Source organism: Hemicordylus capensis, chromosome 9 (genome assembly GCF_027244095.1).
Source record: "Hemicordylus capensis ecotype Gifberg chromosome 9, rHemCap1.1.pri, whole genome shotgun sequence".
In the NCBI taxonomy this organism is placed as follows: domain Eukaryota; kingdom Metazoa; phylum Chordata; class Lepidosauria; order Squamata; family Cordylidae; genus Hemicordylus; species Hemicordylus capensis.
This window is the reverse complement of record NC_069665.1, coordinates 645,928-670,257: the sequence shown is the minus strand read 5'-3', so window position 1 is coordinate 670,257 and position 24,330 is coordinate 645,928. Positions and strand designations below refer to the sequence as shown.

At 61.0% G+C, this 24,330-nt stretch overlaps 3 protein-coding genes across 16 annotated transcripts in view; 2 read left to right on the top strand and 1 right to left on the bottom strand.

Annotated features, from left to right (window-relative positions):
- Positions 1–7,492, top strand: LOC128334591 (C-factor-like). 2 transcript variants are annotated; one of them, XM_053271544.1, is made up of 6 exons: positions 1–288; positions 2,159–2,210; positions 4,751–4,938; positions 5,470–5,631; positions 6,195–6,305; positions 7,267–7,492. In XM_053271544.1, exons 1-6 carry the CDS (start codon positions 142–144, stop codon positions 7,378–7,380), a joined length of 774 nt encoding a protein of 257 aa, XP_053127519.1. In that variant the 5' UTR covers positions 1–141; the 3' UTR covers positions 7,381–7,492. The 2 variants fall into 2 exon arrangements, with proteins under 2 accessions (XP_053127519.1, XP_053127518.1); XM_053271543.1 differs by lacking the exons at positions 1–288; positions 2,159–2,210 and adding an exon at positions 4,086–4,551.
- A 2,475-nt stretch (positions 7,493–9,967) lies between these two features.
- Positions 9,968–24,111, bottom strand: LRRC36 (leucine rich repeat containing 36). Of its 7 annotated transcripts, none has more exons than XM_053271535.1 (15): positions 24,003–24,111; positions 22,975–23,102; positions 22,656–22,757; positions 21,463–21,655; positions 19,655–19,751; positions 19,098–19,183; positions 17,288–17,424; positions 15,966–16,017; positions 14,383–14,859; positions 12,941–13,188; positions 12,055–12,214; positions 11,631–11,755; positions 11,031–11,130; positions 10,569–10,683; positions 9,968–10,202 (listed from the first exon to the last, which is right to left on the bottom strand). In XM_053271535.1, exons 1-15 carry the CDS (start codon positions 24,067–24,069, stop codon positions 10,025–10,027), a joined length of 2,265 nt encoding a protein of 754 aa, XP_053127510.1. In that variant the 5' UTR covers positions 24,070–24,111; the 3' UTR covers positions 9,968–10,024. The 7 variants fall into 7 exon arrangements, with proteins under 7 accessions (XP_053127510.1, XP_053127511.1, XP_053127512.1 ...); XM_053271536.1 differs by having other exon boundaries at positions 12,055–12,211; XM_053271537.1 differs by having other exon boundaries at positions 21,472–21,655.
- Positions 23,320–24,330, top strand: part of KCTD19 (potassium channel tetramerization domain containing 19) — a 23,050-nt gene continuing 22,039 nt past the window's right edge. For 5 of the 7 annotated variants that reach the window (XR_008311333.1, XR_008311332.1, XM_053271534.1 and 2 more), the window contains exon 1: positions 24,109–24,175. Coding sequence is in view for 3 of the 7 variants with exons in the window: in XM_053271534.1 (XP_053127509.1) it covers positions 24,173–24,175 (3 nt within the window). In the remaining 4 variants the exon portion in view is untranslated. The other 2 variants (XR_008311336.1, XR_008311334.1) reach the window with 2 other exon arrangements.

Below are 24,330 nucleotides of genomic sequence, written 5' to 3'. Positions count from 1 at the left end.
GGAGGCGGGGCGCTTGCCGGAGCTAGCTGGGGCAGCTGACAGCCCACTTGGCAGACCTCTCCGTGCAAGAGACAGAGCAACGCCAGCAGCGGTGCAGCAAGGACGCGCAACAGGACCAGCGGCTTCCACCCTCGAGGCAACATGCCAGCCAGCCACATCTGCAGCGTTCTGGTGACAGGATCCAACCGAGGCATCGGCTTGGAGCTCGTGAAGCGTTTCCTTGCAAAGCCAAACCCCCCCAAAGTGGTCTTTGCGACTTGCCGGGACCCAGTCGGGGCCAGAGCCCAGGTGAGTGGCTGCTGCTGCTGCGGCGGCAACACTTCTGCTTAGCTGCGTTGGAGGGCAGGAAGTGGGGGGGGGAGAGGCTGGCTGCTGCACCCCCCCCCCCGCTTAGCTGGGGAGGACAGAGGCCCAGGGTGGCCTCCCGCCTCTGCACACGGCTTCTGCATGGGATGGGAACAAGCTGGGAGGGCAAGAGCGGCACCCGGCTGGTTTTGTGTGGACAAAGCAGGCTGCGGGCGAGTGTCCTGAGCGCCCCCTCCCTTTCCTGCAGCCACAGGCTGGCCTCCACTCCCACCGCTGCCAGCGACTTGCCCCACTCCTGCCTCCTACAGCCAAGTGTGGGCCGAGTGTGTCGTCGCCTTTCCCAGCATCTGCTGCTCCAAGACTGTGGCAGCAGCCACCCGTTGATTTCCACCCCAGCATGTGAACAGAGCCCCACGAGCCGCTGCCTGGCCCCCTCGAGGGTGCAGAGCACAGGCAGGCAGGGGCGGGAGGTGCCGGTTCTTCTCAGCATCTGCTGCCCTCTCGTCATCCCCTTGGGAGGAAAAGGGGCTGGGAAACCAGCAGCGGCCAGGACGGGCCAGGAGAGGGCTGGGCTGGGCCTCTCGGGGCTCTCCTTTCCCACTCAGTACTCAAGAGACCCAGGCCCTGCCCCCCCCAATAATTAAACTCAATTATCCCCCCCCCCCCGCACGCAAGAATAATTGCACCCGGCCGGTCTCCTCTAGTTTCTCTTCCTCCAGGGAGGTGCTGTGCTGGGGCTAGAGTGGCTCTCTCCTGCCCCCAGCAGCACAACACCTTTTGGGGAGGAAACAGAGCCGAGAAGTGACCCTGGCTGGCAGGGGGGCGGTGGCAGCAACCACTCCCCCCCCCACCCCGAGAAGGAGGTGGCTGATGAGATGCGTGGCTCTGAGCCACTCACTGGGGGCTTGAGCCCCATGGACGCCCCCTTCATGATGATGCCCCTGCACGGAGGGCAGGTTGGCTTTGCTTGCCCACCTCATGGTGTGGGCTAGACCTGGCCTCCCAAACCTCCTCGGTGGAGAGCAGCCCTGCTCACCAAGGCCAGCCAAAGAGCAGGCCATTGGGCATGCAATGCTGTGACCGGAGAACTTCTTATTTATCTGGAGGGGTTTTTTTTAACGTGTGTGTGTGTGAGAGAGAGAGAGAGAGAGCTGCTTTCTCTAGCAGAAGAAAAACAGGGCGTCACTTCTGGGAATGGCCAGTGCAGGTCTTGGAGAACATGTCTGGGTCCCCCGAGAGGGAGGGGGGGTGTACAGATGCAAGCCTGCTGGGCCAGCTGGGAAGCAGGAGGAGGGCTGGGGCTGAGGGGCCAAAATGGCTCTTCTCATCCAGACCAAAGGCAGAAAGTGAGCTGAGCAAGCTGGAGAGAGGGGAGGGGAGGGGAGGCAGGATTGGGCCTTGGGTCCAGCAGCTGAAATGCTTCCAATGCCAACAGCGGATTCCTCCTGCTCACCTCACACTTCTTCACACATGAGCAGATCACGGGGAGGGCAAGAGCCGGGCAGCTGTGCGTGTCCAGCTGGTCCCCTTGGAAGGGTGGCGTCCTGCCTAGGCATGGAGGGCCCGGCGCTGTGGAGCCTCCTAAACGCAGCCTCTTCCCCAGGGCACAGTGGGACACCTCCCAGTTGCCACTTCTTGGCCTGCTCTCTTGAGACCCAGTGATGTCCTGGGCTTTGAGATGCGGAGCGGCCTTGAGCAGTCATGGCACGCAGAACGAGAAGGGATGGATCACACGACTCTTTGTAAAGTCAACAGGCTGGTGTGTTGGGTTGCACTGAACATGTTTCCGTGGTTTGCAAGGAGAGAATGCCTGGCAGACCCTAACCCTGGCTGCTCTTGTGTTTTCCTGCAGGAGCTGAGGACTCTGGCGTCCAAACACCCCAACCTGGCCATTCTGCAACTGGGTATGTCCACCTCCTCACTTCCCTGCTCCTTCCCTCTCGCCAAAGCTCTTTCTCCATTCTTGGTTTCCGTGGAAGATGAGAATATAATGTAAAGTATGAATAACATCAGAAGGATTATCTTCCTTAGAGGCCTTCTGCGGAGCCTTAAAGGCCCCTCTTTTGAGCCCGGCTTTTAATGCTATCTAGTTGAAATTTAATGAGTTTTAATCTGGCTTAAATCTGGTTGGTTGGTTGGTTGAAACAATTCTAATGATATTTCATTATATGTTTTTTATTTTAAAGTAAACTGTGGTGAGCCACTTTAGGAAGGGCAGTATATAAACAGAATAACTAACTAACTAACTAAAATGTTTTCTGCCTTATCGCCCACTCAAGTCACATTCAGCTGCCTCTCAAACCGTATACCCAACTCCCTCTGTCAAAGTCCCAGGAGATGTGGCGTCCCCCCCTCAAGGTTTTGGGTGCCACTCAGGAACAGAGGAAGCTGCCTTCTACCGAGTCAGACCCTCGGTCCATCTAGCTCAGTATTGTCTACCCAGACTGGCAGCAGCTTCTCCAAGGTTGCAGGCAGGAGTCTCTCCCAGCCCAATCTTGGAGATGCCGCCAGGGAGGGAACCTGGGATCTTCTGCATGCAAGCAGGCAGGAGCTCTTCCCAGAGTGGCCCCATCATCCCCTCAGGGGAATCTCTTACAGTGTTCACACATGGAGTCTCCCGTTCAAATGCACACCAGGGCTGACCCTTCTTAGCAAACCCGGCCAGCTCTCCTCCATCACTTGCATTGGGGAGAAGGCAGAACACGCTCTCCTCCTGCTCCTCCTCTCAGGGGAACGTGGCGGGCGTGGCGGGGGGCCTGCAGCCAAGGCGGGCTTGGGACAAAAGGCTGCTCCTGGGGGGAGCCGTGGTGAGTCAGGAGGGCAAATCTGCTGCTGAAAGACATCCTGCCCAGAGTCGGTTGGAAGCACCTTGACATTTGCTGCTAGGCCACCTTCCTTGCCCCGGGTGGGGCCCGCCTGCCATGGCAACCCAAGGGTGCAGCTCTTCTGCAGGGCAGACTCACTCAGCGGGGATTACGTGCTCGGAGGACGGGTGGGGCTGCCCCTCCCTGCCTCCCTAAGCCCAGCTCGCCCCTCAGGGCAGGCATGTCTTTTGCTCCCACCCGCTCGCCTTGTGCCCACATGTCTGTGGGGGGAGGGAGGGAAGCGGGAAGGCTCTCTCTTCTCACGCACAGACACACAACCACCGCCCCCCCCCCCCCGGCGGGGCCCGCTGCTGCCAAGCTCCGCTGCTTCCTCCCTGGTTGCCCGCAACAAGCGGACCAGCAGCCCGCCCAGGACACGCCTGCCTGCTGCAGTCAGGGAGGATGCGCTGCTCCCCAGAGGCTGCAGGGAGTGCCGGTGGCCTCCGGCTGGCAAAGAGCTTGGGAGGGGCCCTGCTACGCTGGCAACCTCTCCTAGCCGGGGGGGGCTGCTCATCTGCCGGGGGGGCCCCTCCCACACAGCCCTGGGGCAAGAGGAGGGGTCCTGCCTCACTGCAGCTGGACCCGGCCCAAGGCTGGGATGCCCGGGGGGTGTGGTGTGGGGGGGGAGCAGTGCTGCTGGCCCGGGCGGGGCTGCGGTGTGCCCTCCCCCTGGAGAGCGGGCAGGGGGCCTGGCGGGCCTGCAGCTCCACACACAGACCCAAGCCGGGGGGGGGGGGTGTCGTCCCTGGGCCTGCTGGAGGCGGGTGGCCTGGAGCGGCTTCCCGTCGGGCATGAAGCAGGACGGAACAGCCGCCCCCGCCCCCCCCCCGGCCATGGGGAAAGAAAGAGCCCCAGCCTCACAAAAGGAGAGCGAAGGCCACCTTGAGAAGCGCCGGGCCACGTCTCTCCCTGCCGGCTAGAAACACCGGGAATGCGCCGGCCACCATGGCGGATGTGTGGCCGGCCGGCCCAGGAGCGGGGACAGAGGAGCCCGGCTTTTGCAGCCGCCGGTTCTCGGGGCCAGCCCTTCTGCCCTGAGCGGGGATGAAGCTGGGCGGCTCTGCTGCGACCTGCCCAGCTGCGGGATTCATTCGCCTCCCTTCCTCGCCCTGCTGCATCAGCCTGAGCGGGGTCAAGGGGAGGGGGGAGCAAGCGGCCGGCCCCAGCAGAGACCAGCGGGGTGGAAGGGAGGGCCGTGGCGGCGGCAGCTCGAGGGCCCCCCTCCCACGCCTTGCCACGTGCTCGCCCACACAATGTGGGCGAGCGGGAAACCCATGGAGATGGAGGCTGCAGCCCCAGCAGGAAACCCCCCCCCCCCCACACACACACACTCATTCTGACGTGGATCCTCCTTTGGTTACGACTGCCGATGGCCCTACAGGTTGGTTTGTTTATTAAAAGATGTAATAGACCACCCAGTCCACAGACTCAGGGCAGTGTACAAGGCAAGAACTGCCTCCTAGATTTGAGGCGGGGGGGGGGAGATTTAGAGGGGGGGAGGAGGGGCAGGGGGAGCTGGCGGGCCCTTTCACGGCCACCTTGCGCCCTGAAGGCCGTTGCCTCTCTCCCCTTCTTTCTAGAAACCACGGATGAAGCGAGCGTCAAGGCCGCCGCCAAGCAGGCCGAGGCCCGCCTGGGAGGTGCTGGCCTGAACCTGCTGATCAACAACGCCGGCGTCATGCCAGCCTGCACTCTGGAGTCGGCCACCGCCAAGGACATGCTGGACGTGTACAGCACCAACCTGGTTGGGCCAATGCTGGTGGCCAAGGTCAGCGTCTGCCAGAGAAGAGTCCTCCGCTCTTCAACTGAGGGTGGGGGACGGGACCAAACCAGGCCTTCGTCTTGGTGGCCCCTGCAGTGCTGGGGGCTTTGGGATTCCACCACCCCAAGGCCCTGGGAGGCGCAGAGCTATCGAACAGGTGAAGTGGTGGGGGCACCGGTCAGCGGAGCAACCCACTTCCCTTCAACCTGCCAGCAAAGACCATCTGGGGGTGGTTGTTTGTGTCCAGAGTTTCAGAGAGACGGAGGGAGGGAGGGAGGAGGGGTCAGTTGAGAAGGCGGAAGTTGTACAGGTGCCTTCCGCAGACAGCACCGGTGAACATCAGGCAGCAGCATCTGGAAGATCAGCAATCCGCTGCTTTCTGTTGGCTTCCCCTCTGGCCAAGACTCAGGAAGGGTGGCAGGAGACACAGGGACAGAAGGGCATGTGGTCCTGCAAACCCACCACCCAAAAGTTGCCCCGTCTAACATCCCAGGTTGGGACTGGCCATCAGCTCACAGTGCGGGTCCCTCTCTCTAGGAATTCTTGCCCTTGCTGAAGAAGGCAGCCCAGGCGTCCAAGGAGAAGGGCATGTGCTGTGGGAAAGCGGCCATCATTAACATGTCCACCATCCTTGGCTCCATTGAGAAGACCCCTGAGCAGTATTTCTTCATACCAGTTGTCTCCTATCGCTGCAGCAAGGTGGGTGAGGCTTCCACCGAGGTGGGCGAAACGTGCCGTTTCTCATCATCTGCTCCCTTTGAGAAAGCCGTGCAGGCGCTCAGTGTGGACTGGCCAGGCAGTGGGCCGGTCCCCAACATGGAGGAATCACCACCCACATCGGTGGTCCTGAACATGGAAGGCTGCACGCTTCCTGTTCCACATCTGGCACCTGGTGCAAAGGGCCACCTCCTCACTGGCCACTGTTGCCTTCTGCCCACCTGGGAATTCTCTGCACCAAGCTCCAGAGTGATACGGTAACTAGCGCTGGGTTTGGCGACCACCGTGACGGTTCTCTTCCCAGGGATTTCCGCATGATCTTCCTGTATATTTCAGGACTTTGCTCTCATGCTTCGCAAGGCTGGGGAAGACACCTGCCTGAGACACTGAAGAGCGGAGCTTCACCTGTGGCCCATCCAGAGCTGGCTGGGGGTTAGGGAGGGGGCTGGATTCAGTTCCAGCCTTGAGACCCTGCTCTAACGCAGCTCGTGGTCCAAAGGGTCCGCGTGGCTGATCCTGCCCTGCTTTGCTCCTTCCCACTCCAGGCCGCGCTGAACATGCTGACCAAGTGCCAGTCGATGGGCTACCGAGACGACGGGATCCTGTGCACGGCCATCCATCCTGGCTGGGTGAAGACAGAGCTGGGAAGCGAGCAGGTGGGCTGGTTTCTCCACAGGACCCGCTGAGGGATGTCTGGCCAGAGCTCCAGGAGAGATCCCAGCGACTGCCGCCCGGGGCACAGCCGGGCCCCGGCCACTTCCTTCCCATGGTCCCAGCGGCATTCCCTTCCCTCACACCGTTCAGAGGCAGATGGGTGAGCTGGCCTCCCCGAGACACGCTCTCTGCCCCAGGTCTGAGGCAGGCATAGCCAGCGGGCTTTCTTGCCTCTGCAGGATCGGAGCACAGCACGGCGCACCTCCTCTCGCATATCCCCCACCGCGGCCCTGAGCACACGAGGCAGGCGCCCCTGCAATGCTGCTGAGCATGTGGCCCAGGGGAGGGGAGGGGAGGGGGCTCCTCCGAGCCTAGCAGAACTGGGCTGGGGCGCTCTTCACGCCTCCTGCCGGGCCCCACTGCTGCACCCACATGCAGGGCTTCCAAGCGCACTGCCTTCGTGGGCAGCACATGGTGCGCCTGGCCCGGCAGGGTCTCCCTGCCTCTTGCCACCACTTTGGGTCTTTGCAGGCTAGACAGCTGCAGCCAGGGGCCCCCTCGCTGGAAGCAGCTGTGCCCGGGAGCCCTCTCTGCCAGCCGCTTTGGGCTCCCGCCCGGCAGAAAGGAGAGGTGGCCCCAGGTGCCTCCGTTGCCACACCCCTTGGTGGCTTCGGGCGCTGGCCTTCCTCCCGCCGGGCTCTCCCTGGCCTGCGCCGACTCGGTTGAATGAGGAGAGGCTCTGACCTCTGCCCGGTCAGTGGTGGGTTCCGGAGGAAATCTCCAGCACTTTGCAGGTGATTCCGTGGCACACTCAGACGGTAGCCCAGCCCAAAGCCCCTCTTGCCACCTGAAGGGCCAAGACAGACAGCTGCCAGTCAGAGCCCCGCACCACCCTGCTGGCTTCCCAGGGCTGCTGCCCTAACGGTGCAGAATTGTTCCCTGACCACGGTCTGGATGTTGCAGGCCGACCTGACTGTGGAGGAGAGCGTGAACGGCATCATGAAAACCCTTTGCAGCCTCTCTGAAAAGCAGCACGGGATCCTGGTGACCTGGGAAGGAAACGTCTTGCCGTGGTGAGAAGAGCAAATGCAGGCGGAAGGACCACAGGTGGAGGCCTTGAGCATGGAAGGCTCCCTCTGCGCGGATTTGTACCATGAGTCTGAATGATGAATAAAAACATACCCAGCCACTCTTGGGTCCTCCTCCTCTTCCATCCCCACATGTGGCCATTGAGGGTTTCCCGGCAGGAGGAGTGTCCGCAGAGTGAAGCTGCTCCTGGGAGCTCCACCTCTCGCCTCCTGGACACTCTCTGAGCCACGCAGGCCAGGCTTGGCCCGTCCCCCAGATCACACTCTTGAGGCGAGGGGGCCACGCCTGGGGACTTGTCGGGCACACAGCTGCCCCCAGGCAAAGAGGAGATGGCAAGTGAAGCAAGAAACCCAAGCTCCTCCGTGGGGAACACACAGGCTTTCCTGGGGTAATACATGCAGGGGGGACGGGACCAACATACACATCTTTGGCCAAGCCCTGTTCTTGTCTGTCCGAAGGAAATCCCTGGGGAAGGCCAAGCCAAGGGCGGTGGCGGCGGCAGCCCGGGCAGGCAGCAGCAGGAGAGTGGCTGCAGCCTGGGCTGGAGGGGGCCGCCTCCTCAGGGCAATGGGCCTTCTTGGAGAGGTGGAGGTGCGTGTGTGTGTGGGGGGGGCACGCAGGAGGGTGGCGCTCTCTGGGGGCAGCCTGGCTGGGCTCTTCTCCTCCAGACAAGGCCAGAGGCCCACGGGCTCCCCGGAAGAGAGAAACCAGGCTGTGCCCTACGAGTCAAGCTGCAGGGAGGAGGGCGCCTGGCTGCCGCTGGCTTCTGGGGCTCTGGCGGCAGAGCGGGATGGGGCTCCACCTGCTGCAGGAGGGGCACCGGAAAGCACCCGGCCTTAAGGCCCTGGGGTGGCTTCCAAGGCAAGCCTGGGGGGGCCCCGCATGCTGCACCCAGAAGAACGCCAGCGGCAGCCCCCTCGAGGCAGTCTGTGATGAAGGCAGCAGGGGGTGTGTGTGTGTGCCCAGGTGAGCTGCGTGGCGGGCTCCGTGCTTGCCCACCGGCCTCCAGAGTCCCTGGGAGGCCCCAGCCCAAGGAGGCCACCTCTGGCCCCTTCTTTCCCCACCTGAGCATGTGACAGACGCCAGGGGTGAGCGGCAGGAGCCCTGGCCGCTGAGCCCCGCCAGCCTCCCTCTGGGGCCTGGTGTGGTGTTGCCCCAAGAGCACGACCTGAGGCATGTGCAGAGTGCCTTCTCCTTCCATCCAACTGCAACCCCCCCCCCCAGTTTAAAGTAAAGAAGCAGGGCACAGGCCTCCCCGCTCCTTAGAAACCGAGCGATGCCCTCTCCTGTGGGGCACGCCAGCAGGCAAGAAACCCCAGAGCACTGTCTGGAAGGCACAGGCTGCGGAAGCACCTCTTCCTCCCCAGCCTCAGGGGCGTGACTACCATTAGGCAAGGGGAGGCGGCTGCCTGGGGGGCCCCCACGCCTCAAGGGGCCCCCCAGAGACAAGTCACATGAGGCAAGTCACATGACCATATATTGTGAAGTGTGTGTGTGTGTGCGCATCAGCGAGGGGCCCATTTTAAAATTTTGTCTCTGGGCCCACTCCAGCCTTGTTACGCCCCTGCCCAGCCTCCTCGGAGCTCAATTGGCCCAGGGCTCTGCCACAGAGGTACAAACTCTACAAAGCACCACTGAGCATGTGCAGAGTGCTTTCCCTGCCCACCCACTGAGGGACAAGGCACAAGGCTTCCAAACACCCCCAGAGGCACAGTGTTGCTACCTGAGGAAGCAGAAGGCCTTGTTCAGGCAAGAAACCCTCCCCAAGGGCAATTCCATGCCGGGGGGGGCGGGAGGAGGGGGGGGCACCGTGGTGGGCCCTGAGAGAGGCTTGGGTGGCGCTAGCTGCATGTGGCTGAAGATGATGTCCTCCTGTTCCCCTCAGCAGATCCGCTCCAGTCTCCCCCCCCCCCCAGGGAAATCCCACCTTGAGGGGAAAGCCCCTGGTGGCGCAGTGGTAAAACTGCCGCCCTGTAACCAGAAGGTTGCCAGTTCGATCCTGACCAGGGGCTCAAGGTTGACTCAGCCTTCCATCCTTCCGAGGTCGGTAAAAGGAGTACCCAGAATGTTGGGGGGGGCAATATGCTAAAATCATTGTAAACCGCTTAGAGAGCTCCGGCTATAGAGCGGTAGATAAATGTAAGTGCTATTGCTATTGCTAAAGTGCTCTCCAAGCAGGGCTGCACCTGGCACGTTGCTGCCCGCACACTCCCCACAATGGCAGCGCACAGACACAGACGGCGGCGGCGGCTCCTGAGAGAAGGGTGGCTGGGCCAGGTCGCAGCACCAGATGCGAAGAAGGGGCCCCAGTGCTGGCCTCAGGGAGCCCACCCGCCCTGGCCCTGGCCCTCCCTCCTCCCCGTCCACGGAGGGCACGAGTCCAGCCTGCCCCTGCACCCCGCGGAGCTGGCGGCTCCAGGAGAGGGAGGCAGGCCAGAGTCCCCTCGCACGGCCCCTGCCCGGGGCCCCCCTCCCCTCCTGCTCCTGCGCCTCGGAGGCCAGGATGTGGGGCTGCCGCCCTCCCCGGCACTGCCCCCCGCCCCGCCCATCAAAGAAGACTCAGCCTCTCCCGGGGTGCTTTGGCATGGCAGACTGTACTTATGGGAAGGGGAGCACGCGGGGGGGGGTCCTGTCAGAGGGGGCAGCTGCGGAGCTGCTCCGAGGGGCACAGCGGGCTCCAGCCAAGGGCCGAGGAGGGAGCGGGGTGGTGGGAGCTCCTCGGGCAGGAAGGCGGGCTGCTGCTCGTGCCTGGGGGGCCGAGGTCCTTGTTCAGCTGCTGCAGGAGGAAGTTGTTGGTGGAAACCAGCGACCTGGGCGAGAGGGGCAGAAACAGGCCGAGTGGGAGGCGCCGCCCCGCCCAGGCGGAGGCCCCCCCTGCCCGCAACTCTGCAGGCGCTCCAGCAGGGAAGAGGGCAGGCCCCGGGAGCAGCGTGGGCCCTCCCCGTGCAGTGGCGGGAGGCGGCGGCGGCTGCCTCCGCCCCAGGGCCCCCAAAGGCTGAGGAGGGCAGCGCTGGAGGCATCGCCACGCAGGGCTCCTTGCCACTGATGCTCCGCTTGCAGCCGGTGGCAACGGCCAGGCGTGTGGGTGCTGGGCCCCCGCTCTGCCGGCTGCGCGCAAGTCCCCCCCTCCCTGCCCCCAGGACGGGGCTGCGGCTTCTCTCCCCCACCCAACCCACCTCTGGCTCTCCCGCAGCAAACTGAGGGTCTCCTGCTGCTTCTTCAGCTGCTTTAGTTCCGAGCTTAGGAGCTCCATCTGGGTGTTCAGCTGCTCGTTTCTCTGCAGCAACTCGTCTAGAAGGAAAGCGCAGCAGGTGAGGAGGCCTGCGGCTGTGCGGCTGATCCCAGGCCAAAGGCCCAGCGCGACCCTCGCAGGCCGGGGGTCTCGAGGCCCAGAGCAGGAGGCGGCCCAGGCTGCCTTCCCGGCCTCGGCCTCCCTCTTTCCCGAGGCTGGCCTCTGGGCCGGGAGATGGAGGGACTGAGTCCCTTCCGGGGGCAGACAGGCCGCAATGCTGCAGAGCTCCAGCCAAGCACAGGACAGATCGGAAAACCTCCCCAGAGGAGGGAGGAAGGAAGGAAGGAAGGGCGGCAGCAGTTTGCCAGCCTGCGGAGAAGCAGCTCCTGCTGCGGCTTCGACTTACCGTAAGACAGGGCATAGACTCCGTGGGGCCCCTGCTTAGAAGTGGCTGCCGCTTCCACGCCCTGGTCCTTGAAGGATGGCGCCTGGCCTCCCTCCAGCTTCTGCTTGGGAGAGAGGAGGAGTGAGCGAGCGAGCGAGGAGGTCCCAGGCCAAGGAGCTTCCTCTCTTTGCTCCGGTGAGGGACTTCGGAAGGCGCTGGGGGGAGGGGGGGGAGGAGGAGGAGGAGGAGGAGAGCCTTCACCCATCACCAGCCAGAGTCTGCTCAACCAAGAGGAGTTCGTTGCCCTGGCACTCAGGCACATCGCACGCGCACACGCACACGCGCCAGCCACAATGCTCCATCGCCATCCCGAAATCAGAAATGGCAAGAGGGGAAAAGAAAGTCTTCAACAAAGAGAAAACAATGCGATCTTTCCCCAGATAACCTTATCTGAATGGAAACAAAATGACTAGCCCGGAGAACGGGCTGATAAACAACAGCAAGCCCTGCTAGGTTTCAAGCCCAGCGTATTTGGAGAGCCCAACATGCGAATAGGGTGTCTTTAGCAAGCTTTCGCACTGGTGCAGCCCGGAGAAGGGCAGCCGAGGCGCCCACACTCACCCCAGGGCTGGCGATCCCGTTCAAGTGCTGAGGACACTGGGGGGGGTCCCGGTGACTCTTGCACGGGGTTTCGGCTGCCTTGGGGCCAGGAGCCATCAAGTGTGCGAGCAGGTCTCGGGCTGGAGCTGCCGGGCGACATAAAGACAAGCCGCATGGAGGCGCCGGAGGGAGCAGGGGGGCCGGGGGGGAGTTCTAGCAAGAGGCGCTGCTGAGGGGGGGCAGGCTCAGGCCCTTTACACTGGGAAGTCCGGGGACTGTTTGGGGAGGGAGAGGCACTCTGCACGGCCTCAGAGGCACTGCCTCATTCCCACTCCAGAGGTTCCTCGGCCATCAGCTTGCCCTGAGAGCAGAGGACAAGGCTGTTCTGCGGGAGGCCGAGGAGCCCGGGCAGCCAGGAGCGAGAGCGGAGTCCAGGGGAGCCTACCAAGGAAGTCCTTGTTGAGGAGCAGGGAGCCCGAGCCCTCCCAGTAGCGGTCCACGAGCTCCAGCAGCTGGCGCAGGACAACGATGACGGGGGAGCCTCTCTCGGGGCCGCTGGGACTGTGTGTGCGGCTCTGGAGGCTGCTCTGTTCTCTGGCGCGCTGCTGGGAAGGGAGCGACACACACAGGGAAGGGGAGTCCAGCAACTGCCACCGCTGTGCTGCAGCCAAGGAGTGCCCACTTGCAAAGACGGAGACAACGTCAAGGCCCCAATGGGAACCCCCCCCCCCCCGCTTCTGTGTGGCTGGGCCTGTCTCCAAAGTCATGCCAGTCCTTGCCATCTGGGGAGGGGGGGAGGTTCCAGAAAAAGAGAGAGGGAAAGAGTGCCCCAAACCGACTCCAGCCGCCTGGCCTTGCCAAGCAAAGCAATGGCCCGCCTCCCCTTTCCGGCTGGAAAGCCTCCCGTGGGCATCTTTGCTGCCAGTCTGAAGCCAGCCACTCTGAGACTTGGCCGACCTGGACTTGCCTTTGAGCCCTCTCTGCAAAGGTGGGCTGCAAGCACAGGCGGAGGCCGGTCTCTCCTGGCCCTGGCCTGGCCGCATCTGGCTGGAGGTTGCTTCCGCGGCTGCCCATTCCGCACCCCTCCGGCCACGCCAGGCCTGGACCTCTCCAGCTCTGCTCCCGAGCGATCACAGGGCAGGACCCCAGCCCTCCTCCTCCTCCTCCTCCTCCCAGGGGTGGCCTAAGGCGCTTGGGGCATTCAAGGTTCCCCATAAATGATCCACAGTCAGAAGAGACACCACTTGCGCTTCAGCAGAGGGGGCCAGCTGACAGACACCCCCCCGACCAGGCACAAAAAAGAACACCCCCCCCATCCCCAAAGCACCCACCTCTGCACTTGGCTCTCTAAAGCAATGCTTAGGGGCCCCAAGAGGATGGTTGAAGTCCAGTCTTGAAGGGCTGAGCGACCGGCAAGAGGGGGGGTCTCGTTCTTTCCAAGAGGCAGACGTCAGCGTGGAAACCGGCTGCACATTCTCCAGGAGCACCTTGGTGGGCGGCTGATGCTTTGGCGGGAAATCTCCCAAGTTTGCAGAAGCCGGATGAGTGAATGGAAGAAAGGGACTGCCGAGCTTTGCATCTGGGAGGAGGAGGAGAAGGAAACAGGCGGACTCTTCTCTTTAATGCCCTGAATCGGTGCTGGGGGTGAACCACCGAGACCCCATCCAGACAAGAGGCGACTGACGCTCAGCTTGTTCTCGATGGGGCTGCACTCCGCCCACCCCCGGGGACCCGGCCTGCAGCCACGAGAGGCTCAAGCAGCCTTGGTGGTTCGCCCCGTCATCATCAGCTTCGGCTGGCAACCCAGCTGCAATGCTCAGCCACAGTTACTGGCGAGAACTGCGATGCCTTGTAGAAGGTGGGACTGCCTTTGGAAACTGCCTGGAAACTGCAGTTGGTCCAAAATGGGGGCCTCGGGATTATTGACGGGGGCTGGATGTTTTGATCACCTCACACCCGTGCTTCGTCAGCGGCACTGGATCCTACCCATTTCAGGGCCCCATCCAGAGTGCTGGTTTTCACCTGTAAAGCCCCAAATGGCTGGGGAGCAGTTACCTGAAAGAGTGCATTGCCCCAGATGTCCTGACCTGGACTTCAAGACCCTCTTCGGAGGAGGAGGAGCTGCTCTGAGTGCCTCTGCCAAATGAGGTGAGGTGGGTGGCTACTAGGGAGAGGGCCTTTGGGTCAGTGCCCCATTTATGGAATCGCCTCCTCAGTGAGGCTTGCCTGGTGCTGTCACTTTGTTCTTTTAGATGCCAGTTGAAGACCTTTTTGTCCACCCAGGCTTTTAAAATGTGTTAAATACTTGTGTCGTTGTAGTTGCTTTTATGTGTTTCAATTGTACGTTTCAGTCACGTCCACAGAGAGGAAAGACCCCACCGGGACAGAACCGGCCATGAGACCTGCCGGGTCCCTCCTCCTCTTCCTCTCTCCGGCTGCACTATTTATTAACAGCTCTGTGTTCTGTCTCCATGTCCCCACCCGACCTCTCCCTGCGCCCGAAATGTGTGGGCAGCAGCTCCCCACTGGGCCTTTGACCACCTCCGTTTTAAAAAGGGAAGGACGGAAGCGAACTCTCTGTGGTGATGGGCAGTGGGCTGAGGCTTTCTTCGCCTTCAGGAAGACCAAGGCTGGTTCTTGGAGGCCATGAAGAATGGGCCCACCCAGTGTCTTGCTCACTGAGTGGGTTTGTACCCACAGGAATATACAGACCTCTGAGCAGTCAAGCACTGAGACAGAAATGCATGCAAAAGACAAGTGTGTCAGTCTTCACCTGAACGGAGCTTCAGAGCCTCGGCGTAGTCCGCCTCCGCCTCCAAGGGCTGCCCCAGGAAATCTCCACAGGAGGACTGAGTCGAGGCCAGGGCGTCATTAGCAAGCCTCGAGGTATAGCTACAGACTTCGTCGGCTGCTTTCCTCTCCTGATGAAGCCTCTTCAGCAGCTCTCGGTAATGAGTGGAGTAGGGGAGGTAGAGATTTTCACAGCTCTCCGTCCTGAGGTCTCTGTGGGCAAACTCATAGGGCCTGCTGCTCTTCCCTGAGTCATTCAGATGCAGTCTCCTGGCTGGAGAAACGTCCCGGCCCAGGTCGAGGAGGTCCAGCTTCCGCCCGGTTTCTCTTTCTCCTGCAGAGAAGTCTAAAGAGGGGCCTTCAGAAAAGGACACACGGCACCTTCCCTTCCCAGGGCTGGCTCTGCTCCTTACTTGGGAACGCAGGGAAGGCTGTGCCTGCGAGGCTGAGGAAAGGGGCTCTGCAGAGAACAACCAGAAGGATCCCATGAAGCCCTTCCCACTGCTCCCGTTACCCACCGCTCGTTTTCAGATCCCTTTGCCTGAGTCCCTACATGCAAGTTGTGGCTCATCAAAGGTGCTGGGAAGAACAGAAGCAGTCGTGATAGTGGAGCGGCTGTGGAGCAAGTCACACTGAAACCCAGGCTCCGCTAACCAATGGAGCATGTTATAGACGCAACAAGCCACTCGTGTATCCCGGAGGATGAATTTTGGGTCTCAGGCTCACAACAGCTGAATATGCTGAGAAGCAGCAAAGCACTGAAGTCCTCAAGTCAGAGTCCACGCAAAGGGCCAACGGGGTTTTGTGGGGATCACCTGCTGGCCTTAGGCCCGGTTCTCCGAAAAAGAGGAGGTTTGGACTGCACCGACCGTAGGTGAGGGCTGACATGACGGAATGGTCCCCCGTGCAAAAAACCAAAACTCAACCCACACATGGAAAGCTAGCATGTCAGGGAGGAGGCTTAGGGCTATGACCCTGACACACTCATTTTTTTTTTAATATACTGATTTATATTTATATACCACCCTTCATCCTAAGACCCCAGGACAATTAACAAGAAGTCAAACAGTAAAACTCAATTTAAAAAACCACCAAAACAGAACGTGGCTAAAAAATGCTAAAGAGCAGGGAGAGCTCATTGGCCAGAGGGAGGGAGCCATGGGGGCCTCATCCGCCAGGGAGTTCCACAGCCTGGGGGCAATCATCGAGAAGGCCCTGTCCCAAGCAGGCCAGAGCAGAGCCCTAGTCAGGTGGGTAGCTTCTGCTGGGAGCAGGCAGTCTCTAAGGAAGCCGGTGCCCAAGCCTCTGAGGGCTTTCCATTCTGCATGCGCAGGCGATTTTTTTCCTAGGGAGGAGGCCCTCCGTCTTTGGAGCCCCTGCTGACTGTCTGGAGGAGGAGGGCCCAGCCTCCAGACACATACCCACTTCTACAGGACAGAACGCCAGCACCATCCTGTGTGTGACTAAGTCCCACTGGCTTCAGCGAGGCTTACTCCCAGGCAAGCAGGCATCGGACAAGGCCCAGGTTTTCTGTGTGTTGGAGGAGTGACTGGGTCAACCACTCACCATTGTCCAGGGGGTTGTGGCTCAGAAACAGTCTTGCCTTGGAATCGTCTAGCTGGAAAAGAGGACAGGATGAACATGGCCACGGCCAGAGCCACTCCTTGGCGTAAGCAAGCGAGGTGCGGCTGCCTCCGGTCCCTGGCGCTCCGGCTGCTCCTCTCTCCCCCATCCCACCCTGCCCTGACCTTAAGGAGAGCCAGCTGCCTGCAGGCTGGCCATTTGTCAGGCAGATCTGCACACCGCACAGCTCTACCTGGTGAATGGCCAGCCTGCAGGCAGCACGGCTCTGGTTAACGCCTGGGTGGGGCGGGATGGGGGGAGAAGAGCAGCCAGAGCTCCAGGGACCGGAGGCAGCCGCACCTCACTTGGTGCCTCCCCCCCCCCCCGCCGGGCTGCCACTGCTCCTCGCCACAGGCCTCTCTTGGAGACTGCGCACGGCGGTGCTCCCCCCAGGGCTGATTTGGGGCTCCCACTGCTGGCCCTGGGCCTTTGCTCCCAGGCACTCTGGGGCTGGGGAGTGACAGCGGCCCCCGGGCTGCCCCGCCGGTTTCTCCCTGCAGTGTCCGGAGCCCCGTGTGGCCTGGCACCATCAACCTCCCCCACGGCGGCTCCCCGCCACTGGCTGCTCTCTGCAGCAGGGCACGCACAGGCAGCTGCCGGACTCCCCAGGGCGAGAGGGAGGGGGGGGGGCGACTCTCTTTGGAGGTAGCCAAGCCTCTCTGCCCTCGGCGGGGACTGCAGCTCAGTGGCAGAACTTCTGCTTGGCATGCAGAAAGTCTCCGGCTCCATCCCTGGCGGAGGCGGCAGCAGCAGCATCTCCAGACTCCAGCCTGGAACCTTGGAGAGCTGCTGCCAGTCAGTGTCGACAACCCTGAGCGAGAGGGAGCAAGGGCCTGGCTCGGCAGGAGGCGGCTCACGACATCTGGCTGTGCCTGGAGCAGCCGCCACGTCTCCCACAAAGGCTTGCCGGGCCACCTGGGCGTCGGTCCAGGGCATGCGTGACTGCTTGGCTTGGCGGCACAGCGGATGGGCAGGACTGCTGCCGTTCTGGCCGAGCGAGCTGGCCCATCAGCAGGGTGGGCTCCCAGGCCCTCGCCAGTCACGCCGAGAAAGGACCCCAACGGGGCTCGCCAGGAGAGCAGCGGGGGCCACAACCACCACCCAGGAGGATCCTGCTGCCAAACTGACAGGAGAGGCCTTGTGAGAGCTAACGCAGCCCTGACGGAAGAGAAACGGAGCACAGCAGGGCCGGGCCTTCCGTGGTGGTGGCGGCGGCAGCAGCAGCGGCTGCAGAGTCTGCCTGCCCCACGGAGGAGCCTGCTTACTGGGGCCTGCTGCGTCTGGAGGCCCAGCTCCCTGCTGCCTCTGGTCGCCTTGCTGGTCTGCAGCCCAAAAGCAGACTTGCTGGTCCGGATGGCGTCTCTCCCGTCACGGTAGGGCACACGACCGAGGCCGGACAAGTCTGTGTTGGAAGCAGAAGAAATGCCGATGCCGGGCGATGGTCCCGCTTGAGAAGAACGCGGAGGAAACTCACGGAGGTCTCCCCCACGGAGAGGGCCTCAGCGCCTCGCCGACATGCTGCTTCTCTATGTCATGATACTCAAAGGAGCCATCACCCTCATGAAAGTCAAATTAACCCAAACAGCCTCACCAAAGTAGGTTACAGCATCAATCAATCACAGAGAAATTAAAAACGCAGCCGCCACCGGAGAGCAAGAGCCTGCTGGGACCAAACGGTCTTCACTGCCTGCCTGACCGCCACCCAAGAAGAGGCATCCTCCTTCACCACAGAGCGGCCAGTGGCCAAGCACGTCTGAAGGGCCTCTTCCCATGCCTGAGGCTCCCCGTCGCCTGGGCCTGCCTGACCCAAGCTGGGCACGGCAGAGCTGAGCAGCGGGCTGCTGGGGGACCTCTTTGCTCCTCCACCACCTTTCAGGGGTCTTTGCCTGTCCGGATCTGAGCAGTAAGCATAGAGCTCTCTCCTCCTGCAGTTCTCCTTCCATCCACCTTACTATCCAGCTGGGGCTTCTACGCGCAGCAGATAAAGCTCCCAGGCTAAATGTGGAGTGAAGCCACTTCGAATTACACTCGTGGCATGAGGGAAGCAGCCCCTCCCCTCTGCTCTCGGGTTTGCTTTTGGTGCAGGTGCACATGGCATGCCTCCGTGTTTCCCTTCTAGCCAACGGGGAGGGAGAGGGAGAGAGCGTGCGTGCTCCTTGGGCAGGAACACCATGTTGCCTTCAAAACCTCCTGTCCTAGACTGGGAGCATTTGTGTGCACAAACAGGGTTCTTCCCTTTTCCCCAACACGTGCCTGGTGTTCTCACCTGCAAAAATCTTAAGCAAGCAGACTAATCTTGTTCCAAACAGTCAACTTGAGCAAACACAGAGGTTTTACTTTTGTAACTAGAACTTAAAGAGTTGGCTTCCTGCAGCTAGGCAAGCCAGCGCTATATCTGCATTCCTAAGGAGCGTTTCCCTCTTATCAGGTTCATGATTCTATGCCAGTGTCACTCCCTATTTGCTTGGGGGGGGGGCAGTTCAGTGTCACTCCCTATTTGCGGGGGGGAGCAGTTCAGCATTTTAAAAACCCGGCAATACAGTGAGATAAGCTCGAATTCAGAAGCCCAAGCCCGATTTGTGTGTGGAGTGCTTCCAAGGATCTCAAGTGGACTTCGGGGTAATTTTGGCTGGTGTGGGAACACACACACTCTTTCGGAGATCCGCAGTGACAACCCAACACCCCAGGTACAAGTTCTAAGGCCAGAAAGGCTTTCAGGGCGCTCATGAGGAACCCTCGGCCAGGACTGCTTAGCCCCAGCATGGAGGAGGACTGACATCACACTCCGTCCAGCACCAGCGCAGGTGAATCAAACTGGTGGCAGCTGGGGCAGATTTAGATGATGGGGTGGGGCGGGGGTGAGATAAGCAGGAAAGCACACTGGGGATTTCTGCTCTCTTCCTTCCTCTTCACACTCACAGCTCCTCCAAGCAGAAGCCCCTTCTTGGAGTCCCAGGTGGGCCAGCCCCGCTAACAGGACTGGACTGGAAAGGAAGTTTCTGCCTTCACCAGCAAGTGCCCAAGAGAAGAGCCCCACAGATTATGCCCTGCGATGCCACGGACTCGGTGACCTACCAGCCTGTGTTCTGCTGCCTTCCATGTCCAGACTGGGCATTGCAAAGCCCTCTTGGTCTAACATTGGATTCCCCATGGCACTTTCGCTGCAGCAGCGAGAGAGAAAGAGATTTAGCAGGGCAGGATGAGGACCAAGGGGCCCATGGACATCAGGCACTGGAAGGAAAGAGATGGGCCTCTCCCCACACCCCCACAGCTCCTGCCCAGAAGGAATAGGGCAGCAGGACCCACAAGGAGCGCTGAAGTGGCCAGAAGGCCTCCCGCCCAGGTCTCCTCTTGGAGCCTCCTGCTTCCCCTCAGAGGCGCAAGGGGAAACGGGGGACTGCCCTGCCTGGGGCGGGGCGAGGAGAAAAGCCTGCTGTGTCCATTTGCAGAAGTGGATGGAAACCTGAAGTACACCCAGGGAGGAGGCTGCGCTGTCCCTCCATCCTGGCCAGAAGAGGAGGTGCCTTTGGGGTGGGGAGCAGAGGGAGCCCTGCTGGGCAAGGCGGCTCCCCTCCCCTCCCCTCCCCGGGAGCCGGACTTCTGGAGCTACCAGCCCCCAGCCAGAGTCATACCTTGACTTCTCTTTCTCCCACGAGGCCCCTTTGCTCTGCTTGAGGCTAAAATGCAGGAGGGCAGCTTTCCTCTCACTATCCCTAATCGTTCTGTCATCTGAAAGGACAAAGGAGGCCTGCCTCAAGAGCCCTTCTCAAGTCAGCTGCTTCCTGGCTGTGGCCATATATGCTGCAGCCCTGACAGAGGGGCCCTGGCTGGTGGTATTAGATTTTCCTCACAACAAGCAGAGCATCACACACAGGAAGGAGTTGGCTTAGGCCCATCTAATAAAGCACCCTGCCTTTTTTTTTGGTCTGCCAGATTTTTGAAAAATGCGAAGAGTCCCCAGTTATGTCCACCAAAATTAGCGTATTTGGAGGGTCCCGTCATGTTGACCACATTTGCTTGGTTGACAGGTTAGGATGTCCTTCACAACACCTAAGAAAACAGATGCTTCCAGATCTAAGAGTGCTTCAAGTGTTCAAGACAGACAAATGCAAACTAGAAAGGTAGTAGGGTTATAAAATGAGGGTAACAAACCACGGAGCATGTCACGAAAGGGTCCCCCCCATTTTTGGTCTTTGTTTTAAAAAACAGATTCCCCCAAAGCCCAAGAGTGAGCAGACCTTTGCTGTGGTTGAGAGTACAGAGGGTGGTCTCCACCTGCCATTTGCTTGCCAAGCCCATGATACAGGAGCAGGTGCTGGCCACAACCGCCGCCTCCCCCCCACCCCAACCTCCAAACTCACCCCCAAGGACTTTCAGTCTTTGGACACCCTTCCGTGGGAGGGAGTATCTAGAGGCAGAGAAGAGGCCCAGAGTGGAAAGAGCGCAGGCTGGCCTGAAAGCCCAGGGAGCTCGAGAGGAGAGCAAGCTCTGGACAGATCCAGCCAGTGTCAGGTCCGCCTGGAAGGAGGCTTCAGCCCGGCAAAGGCCCCTGAGAAGAGAACCTCGCCTGCCTCACTCCATAGCAACAGGTGATGAGGCCCCCGAGTTTGCAGCAGTGAGGTCACAATCCCCCTCTCGCTGTCACTCCTCTGATTTCCACAGGAGCAGGGCCTGGGGCAGCCCAGGGAGGAGGGAGGCCTTTCTAGGGCTAGCAGAAGACTCCCAGACTGCTACGGGTGGGCCACCCTGGGGGCACCTGGAGAGGTGTGCGCGCAGGCCAAAAGGCTCCAGGAGCAGCAGGCAGAGTCCTCCCTCCACCAGCCAAGGGGGCTGAATCAGGGAGGGGGGAGCCCAGCCAGGGGCAGTGGGCCTTCAGGCACGGACTGAGGAGGGGGGCTGCTTGCAGAGCCACACAGACGCCCCATCTCGGCTGCCACTCTCAAGGACCACCACATTTCAAGGGGATTCCGCCCAATGGAGGCAGCAGCCACGACTTGCAGGAACCGGGGGCAGCCTTGCACCTGTGCTGGCATCACGGAGGCAGCCCTGGCCTCAGTGACGAGAGTGTGCGCAACGGGAACACCTTCCAGAGGCAATGAGGCCTGCCTTGCCAACGTGGAATCCACCCCATCACGGCCCTCTGCGAGAGACCAAGAGCTGATGGATGCAGTCAGGTAGACTGGCTGCCCTCCCTTTCAAATGCAATGCCCCGTCAGCAAATGGCGGTGCACCTCTGATCCCAAGAATGAAACAAACCAGCAGCCACAGAAGAAGTGAACTCTTTCAGGGGCCCCCCAAGTAGCTCTTGAAAGCAGGCCTGGAAAGGCCGCTGGCAAGGCCCCACACTGAAGCAGTCAGCTGCCATGTGCCCCTGAAGAGAGGGACCCAGGCAGGAAGCGGCGGCGGCGGGGGGGGGCTCTCCTCCCTCCCACCCTCTCACCGAGCTTGCCCAGAGTTCGCAGCCTGCACATGGTGAAGAGCCTGTAGTCCGACTCCTTCCTGGTGATGGGGTTGAGGCGCAAGTCCAGCTCTCTGAGGCGAGGCAGTGCTTGGAGGCGGGCCACTTCCAGCAAGGAGGAAATGCGATTATAATACAAATTCAGGTGTTCCAAGGCGTGCAGCTGCTCAAGCCCCTGCACAGAGAGAAAGACAACAATGCCATTGCAAAGAGAGCGGCCGACATCCAGAGCCAGGGGCCGTGTGCGGAATGAGCCCTGTGGTGGCGGCGGCTGCGCCCAAACCAGGGATCTGCGCTGCAGCACTCTGGTGCAAACACCCCCACTGAAACAAATGAAGCGCACCACGACTGCACACCACTCGTCTGGAAGACAAGCGCCCAAGGTAGCGCAAGTCGCCAGCGCAATGTCCTCTCTCTCGTGTGGCGCACCACCAACACCACTCGGAGCACTAAACCTGGAGAGGGATTTCTGAGTGTCGTGACCCCAAGTGCTCCCACGATGAGAGGAGGAGGAGGAGGAAGATCTCTGTGTATCTCCTCCCTTCACTTCATTCCCAGCTATCACATGAACCTCGATCACATCCCTCCACAATGGTCTTTTTGATAAGCAAGGGAGCCCAGCCGCTTGAAGACGCTCCAGCCGCTTGATCATCTTGGCTGCAACACTGCAAACTGATTCTCTACTCTACCTTCAGAAGCCAAACTACTTGTTTCACAAACAATAAAGTTACTCATTTTAATTTGTTTAGACTGAGGCTCCTTCCTTTCCCCATATTCCTAGCTTCCACTGCCTACAACGAACAGTTCTAAAATCAACTAACTACAGAATAAAACCAGCACAAATCCCTAAATTATTATTTTTTAAAAGCGAGGGGGGATTTGGCTCAAACTGGGCATGATAGAAGAGCAAATTCTCATCAACAGACTCACAAGCGAAAACATATAAGGTGGGGTGGGGCACTTGGAGGCTGCCAAATGCCTCTTATACAAGTACCCCTGTTTATAGGTGAGCAGTAAAACTCATAGAACAGTTTGCCTTAGAGACAGAAATAACATTTAGAATGACCCCGACAGAATGGGAAACTGGACTGTAACAAACAAAATAACCTTATACAATAAAATTCAACAGAAACACAAAGTTCTGCACAGAGGCAAAAAAATTATATAAAATGCACAGGTAGAGGATGGGAGACCCCTTGCTTGGCAGGAGAACAGGTGAAAAAGATCTCAGGACTGTAGTCAATCACAGGCGGAGCAGGGCCAGCAGTGTGGTACAGCTGCAAAAAAGGCGAACACACTTTTAGGCTGCTTTAATTCCACTTTATGGGATTACTATTTAGTGGAATTACTTAGTCAAACCTCATCTGGAGTGCTGTATCCAGTTCTGGGCACCACCCTTTTAGAAGGATGCAGACTAATGCAGAAAGTGCTAGAAAAATGAGCCGGTGAAAAAAGCCCTCCCAAGGCCAGTACCAGGAACAACGGAGAACTCACCGCTAAGCTAAGCAGCAGGTTCTTTGACAAGTCTAAAGACCGGAGGTTCTTAAAGGACTTCAGGCCATCTCCAAGGGAGACAATTTTGCCTGCGTAGGTTCCCTGCAGAGAAAGGGATTCCACCTGTTCTGGGAAAAAAGGGCCACTTGTAAATGTGTTTCTTCTGTCCTGCCAACATTTCTGAAAGGGAAGACATTTGTCCCCGGCCAGCATCCAGACATGCCTCTTGTTTAGGGAAAGCGGGGCTCCGTGACATGCGCCGCACCCACTGACGGGAACGCAGGTTGCAACGTCATTGTGGGAACTGGCACGAAGCAGAGGCCGAAAAGCGCCGTTTCTAAAAAGCAACCCGGGGGCCGTTCTGGATCCAGGACTGGGGAAGCCTCGGGAGAGAGGCTGGGCTGGGCACGTCGTCGGCCGCCCACCACGCAGGCCTGGCGGGTCTTTCGGCCAATACCGAGGCCTGCAGGCCGGACCAGGTCTCAGCGGACCGGCAGCCCAAGCGGGAGGCGTCCGGGGTCCAGGGCCTCCCCGCCCCGTCCCAGGCGGGGTCTCGGCCAGCGCGGGCGGGCAGGCAGGCAGGCTGTCCTGCGAGCGAGACGCCCGGCTCTGGGCCCAGCACGGACTGGCAGCCTCCATGCCGCCGAGACGCCTCGCCCTCCGCGCCCCGCCCCCTGCAGCCCTCCTTGGGGCAGGTTTCCTCTTTCCAGGCCGCTGGGGGCGGGGAGGGGGGGCAGCAGGAGGACCCCCCCCCGCTGCTGCCGCCCTTCTGGCTGCTTGCAGGCAAGAGGATTCCTGGACCCGGCGGGGGGGCAACTGGGGGCCCTGCGGGCAGCTCCGCATCGCGCGGGGGGGGGGTTCTGAGGGGGGGCGGAATCATGGCTGCCCCCCCCGCCAAGACACACAGAGGCCGGCCCTGGAGGAAGCCCCAAAGCGGCTCGGCGGGCAGGCGGAGGGGAGGGCTGCGGCCGGCGGCGGGGGCGCTGGTGGTGCCCCTGGGCGTGTGCAGAGCGCCGGCCAGCCCCTACCTGGCGGGAGCCCCCGGAGGGCGGGCTGGCGGCGGACCCAGGCCTCGCTCAGCGCCAGCTCCGCCATCGCCGCGTTGCCAGGCAACCGCCCAGCCGCGGACGGGGGGGGAGGAGGAGGAGGAAGGCGCCGGGCGGGGCGAGGCGGGGAGCGCGGAGGCGGCCCGGCCGGGATGGTAACGGCGCCCGCCCTCCTGCTCCTCCAGCGCCGGCAGCAGCAGCGGCAGCCCCGGGCCGAGGAGGGGGCCCGCCCCGCCGTGGGGCTGCTGGGGGGCGGAGGGAGGGAGACAGGCGCTCCGCCCGCCCCCCGCCCTCTGCCGCCGCCCCCCCC

What these genes read in the sequence shown, in the direction of transcription:
- LRRC36 (XM_053271535.1), bottom strand. Translation starts at nt 24,069, where the DNA reads ATGGCGGAGCTGGCGCTGAGCGAGGCCTGGGTCCGCCGCCAGCCCGCC. An exon ending in GCGAACTCTGGGCAAGCTCG is followed by an intron (nt 19,752 to 21,462) that starts GTGAGAGGGTGG and finishes TTGTCCTTTCAG; the next exon opens with ATGACAGAACGATTAGGGAT. An exon ending in ACGGGATCGCCAGCCCTGGG is followed by an intron (nt 11,131 to 11,630) that starts GTGAGTGTGGGC and finishes TCTCCCAAGCAG; the next exon opens with AAGCTGGAGGGAGGCCAGGC.
- LOC128334591 (XM_053271543.1), top strand. Translation starts at nt 4,215, where the DNA reads ATGAAGCTGGGCGGCTCTGCTGCGACCTGCCCAGCTGCGGGATTCATT. An exon ending in GACTGCCGATGGCCCTACAG is followed by an intron (nt 4,552 to 4,750) that starts GTTGGTTTGTTT and finishes CCTTCTTTCTAG; the next exon opens with AAACCACGGATGAAGCGAGC. An exon ending in GGCCAATGCTGGTGGCCAAG is followed by an intron (nt 4,939 to 5,469) that starts GTCAGCGTCTGC and finishes CCCTCTCTCTAG; the next exon opens with GAATTCTTGCCCTTGCTGAA.